The sequence below is a fragment of the Glycine max genome, chromosome 6, assembly GCF_000004515.6.
Source record: "Glycine max cultivar Williams 82 chromosome 6, Glycine_max_v4.0, whole genome shotgun sequence".
NCBI lineage: Eukaryota > Viridiplantae > Streptophyta > Magnoliopsida > Fabales > Fabaceae > Glycine > Glycine max.
In genome coordinates, this window is record NC_038242.2 from 33,113,302 (window position 1) to 33,117,317 (window position 4,016).

The following is a 4,016-nucleotide window of genomic DNA, read 5'->3' on the forward strand; positions in this document are numbered from 1 at the left end:
GCCCTCAGAATCTTCTGGGCCTTGGCATGTCCATTGGCATGTGTTCCAAAGGGCCCCTCATGCACTTCCACTAGCATCTGCTTAGCCTCCCTGGCATCCACACATCGGGGCAAAACCATATCATGGTTCCTCTTGTACAGGATATCTCCACTCAGGAAGAAGCCGGCTACTAACCTTCGCAATGTCCTCTTGTCGTTGTCGGAAACCTTTTGTCAGTACTCCTTGTCTTTGATGTATCGCTTGATATCAAAGTACCCCGTTTTACCATCCTGCTCATCTTCTATTAAGCAGCAACGTGCTGGCTTGCCGCGACATCTGAACTCAATGTACGACAAGTCCCCATGCGGGGTCAGCTGAAACATGGATGCTAGAGTGGCAAGTGCATCGACCATTTGATTCTCCTCTCCAGGAATGTGGTGGAAGGATATGTCATCGAAGAACTCCGTCAGCTTCTTGATGTAGGCCTGGTAGGGTATCAACTTATGATCCTTAGTTTCCCATTCTACTCTCAACTGGTGGATTACCAAGGCTGAGTCCCCATATACTTTGAGCAATTTGACCTTGAAGTCAACCGCTACATGGATCCCAAGGGTGCACGCCTCATACCCGGCCTTGTTGTTCATGCAGTCAAAGCTCAATCTAGCTGTGAAGGGTTTGCACTGATCGTCGGGGGTAACCAAAACTGCCTCTACTCCGTGGCCTAGTGTGGTGGATGCACCGTCGAACCGCACAATCCATTTATCCCTATCTTCATCCTCTACTTCCTCCTTGAACAAGGTCATGATGTCCTCATTCGGGAATTCTGGATGCATTAATTGGTAGTCATTGATGGGTTGCGGAGCTAGGTAATCTGCCAAGGCGCTTCCCTTTATTGCCTTTTGAGTGACATAAACAATGTCAAATTCCGACAGCAGAACCTGCCACCAAGCAATTCGTCCGGTGAGAGTGGTTTTTTCAAATATGTACTTGACTGGGTCCATCTTGGATACCAACCAAGTGGTGTAGCTCAACATGTATTGCCTTAGACAGTGGGCTGCCCACACCATGGCACAACATGTCTTTTCAAGCAAAAGTAGTCCATCTCACAGGCCGTGAACTTCTTGCTTAAGTAATAGACGGCTCGTTCCCTCTTCCCGGACTCGTCATGCTGTCCCACCATACACCCCATTGACTCATCCAACACCATCATGTATAGGATAATGGGTCTTCTAGGCACTAGTGGCATAAGCACAGGAGGATTCATAAGGCATTGTTTGATCCTTCTGAACGCCACTTGACAGTCATCGTTCCATTGGACGGACTGGTTCTTGCGTAATAGCTTGAAGATAGGCTCACAAGTAGCGGTTAGCTACGATATGAACCTCACTATATAATTTAGGCATCCCGAGAAACCTCGGACTTGCTTCTCGGTGCGTGGCTCAGGCATTTCAAGGATGGCTTTTACTTTGTCCGGGTCCATCTCTATCCCTTTTTGGCTTACGATGAAACCGAGAATTTTCCCGACTTAACCCCGAAAGTACACTTGGTGGGATTCAATCTTAGTTGGTACTTACGCAACCTCTCGAACAACTTTCGCAAGTTGACGAGGTGTTCCTCCTCGGTTTTAGACTTGGCAATCACATCATCCACGCAGACTTCAATTTCTTTGTGCATCATGTTGTGGAATAATGCTACCATAGCCTATTGGTAGGTTGCCCCAGCATTCTGAAGCCCAAAGGACATCACTTTATAGCAGAACGTCCCCCACAAGGTAATGAAGGTCGTCTTTTCCATGTCCTCCATTGCCATCTTTATTTGGTTGTAGCCCGAAAAACCGTCCATGAAAGAAAACAAAGCAAAATTGGCTGCGTTATCTACGAAACATCGATGTGTGGTAAAAGAAAGTTATCCTTTGGACTAGCTCGATTTAGATCCTGATAGTCCATGCACATTCACACTTTCCCATCCTTCTTGGGGACTGAAACAATGTTGGCAACCCATTCAGGGTATCGAACCACAGCCAAAAAGCTAGTATCAAACTTCTTTTTCACCTCTTCTTTTATCTTTAAGGACATCTTAGGCTTCATCCTTCTTAGTTTTTGTTTCACCAGGGAACAACCGTGATTCAAAGGAAACCTATGCTGCACAATGTCGGGGCTCAAGCTGGGCATATCTTAGTATGACCAAGCAAAGATGTCTTGGTAGTCTGATAGCAGAGCCACCAATTCATCTCGGATAGGTGTGGTCATGCCCGTGCCAACCTTTACCTCTTTCTTTTCCTCACCAACGCCTAAGTTTACGATCTTCATTTCTTCTTAGTGTGGCTTCACTTCTCGGTCTTCCTGTTCGACCATCCTTTTTAGCTCTGGGGGAAGCCCCCGATCTTCATCTTCTTCATCCTTGGCTTGGTTTACTATTTGCTCAAAATCGACGTCTGGGTCCTCTGTATTAGTACCTTCACAAGACTCATTGTCGAATTTGTACCGTTTAATCGCAACAAAACTAAACATGCAGATGAATAAGAATGGATGAAAGTACAAGATCAAATGAAGATTGCATTTACATATATCTGATAGCAAAAGACATGCCCATACAGGGAGAGAAAACCCTAAAACCTAGGCCCAACTATAGGGTTAGGACTAACGAATTACATTGTGTTCGCCACAGAAATTCTAGGTTGTTCGACAATTTGCCAGTTTCCCAACTCGAACTCAGGAGGGCACGACCGCACCCAGTTTGATGTCTCTTGAGGGACTTTATCATGGACCATGGCGACTCGCCCTTCACACATCCATCCCACGCTGACAAAGCTTTCATTGATGTGACATAAGGAAATCCCTTTCACTTGCGGTCCTTGCTGCTAGACCATGCTTCTACCCATCCTTTCTAGGGCACTTCTCCTCACATCGGCATATAGGCTTATATCCTAGCTTGAACCTTCCATGGCTCTTCTTGAACTCTACCAAGCTTGCCACGCCATCGCCATTCCAATCCAAACCCATTCCGGGCTCATACCCATGCCCTAACATCACAGGGGCTACCATCAATGCGGCGTCGAATGAGCATGATTGTACCGGGGGAGACTCAACATAAGCGCTGCTTACCACTTCCAAAGTTTGAAATGATGTTTCCAAGGAATCCTCCACGGCTTCCACATATGGCGTAGAGGAAGGACAACTCATCAGAATGTCTTCCTCCCCCGAGACTATGATTAACTGCCATTTCACCATAAATTTCAACCTTTGGTGGAGCGTGTAGCCCACCATTTTTTCATAGTAGAACACCGGCAGTGTGTCTACTATCATTGTTATCATCTCCCTTTCCATCATGGGGGGAACCACTTGTTGATTCAATCCTCCCTAGGAAGGGACCAATTACCAAAGCCATGAGCAAAAGGCTCCAAGAGGATTGGGCTAGAGCTGTTGAAGAAGGCCTTAGGGTTCTCATGAACTTTAGGGTAGATTTTTGAGCCTCCAATTTTGTGTGACATTTAGGCTATAAATAGAGGCCATGTGTGTGCATTTTTTCAGCTTTGATCATTTGAGAATTACACTTCAAATTTCAGACCTCATTTGAGGCACAAAATTTTGTGCTCCTTCTCTCCTTCTCCTATCACTCATTTTCTCCTCCTTCAAGCTCTTATTCATTGCTTCCTATGGTGGTGAGCTTGTGCTTGACTCATCTTCTCCTTGAAGTGGCGTCTCCAATCATCTTTCTTCCTTCTTCATTCCGCTGCCAATAAACTTCAAGAAGCAAAGGACTCCATTGATGAAGAAGATCCAAGGCCTACAAGCTCCACATGGAGCTACATCATGTGGTATCAAAGCATCTTCATCTAGGTGATGTTCTTTTGCTTCCTCTTTCTTTTGTTCGGTCAATTCACTTCAATTACTTGTTCTTCATCTTATTCTCCATGTATATCCTCCATTCTCTTGTGGTTTGGTTCTGTTTAGAGTATATTCAAAAAAATAAACTGATTAAATCTTAGATCTAAACTTGTTCTTGCATTTCTATGGTTCAAATTTTATAGATCTACT

General features: G+C 45.1%; 1 protein-coding gene across 1 annotated transcript; it reads right to left on the bottom strand.

The window, feature by feature from the left end:
- Positions 1 to 212: 212 nt before the first annotated feature.
- Positions 213 to 980, bottom strand: LOC102661576 (uncharacterized). The gene has a single exon (XM_006582571.1). The coding sequence runs from the start codon at positions 978 to 980 to the stop codon at positions 213 to 215; it is 768 nt and encodes a 255-aa protein (XP_006582634.1).
- Between the last annotated feature and the right edge of the window lie 3,036 nt (positions 981 to 4,016).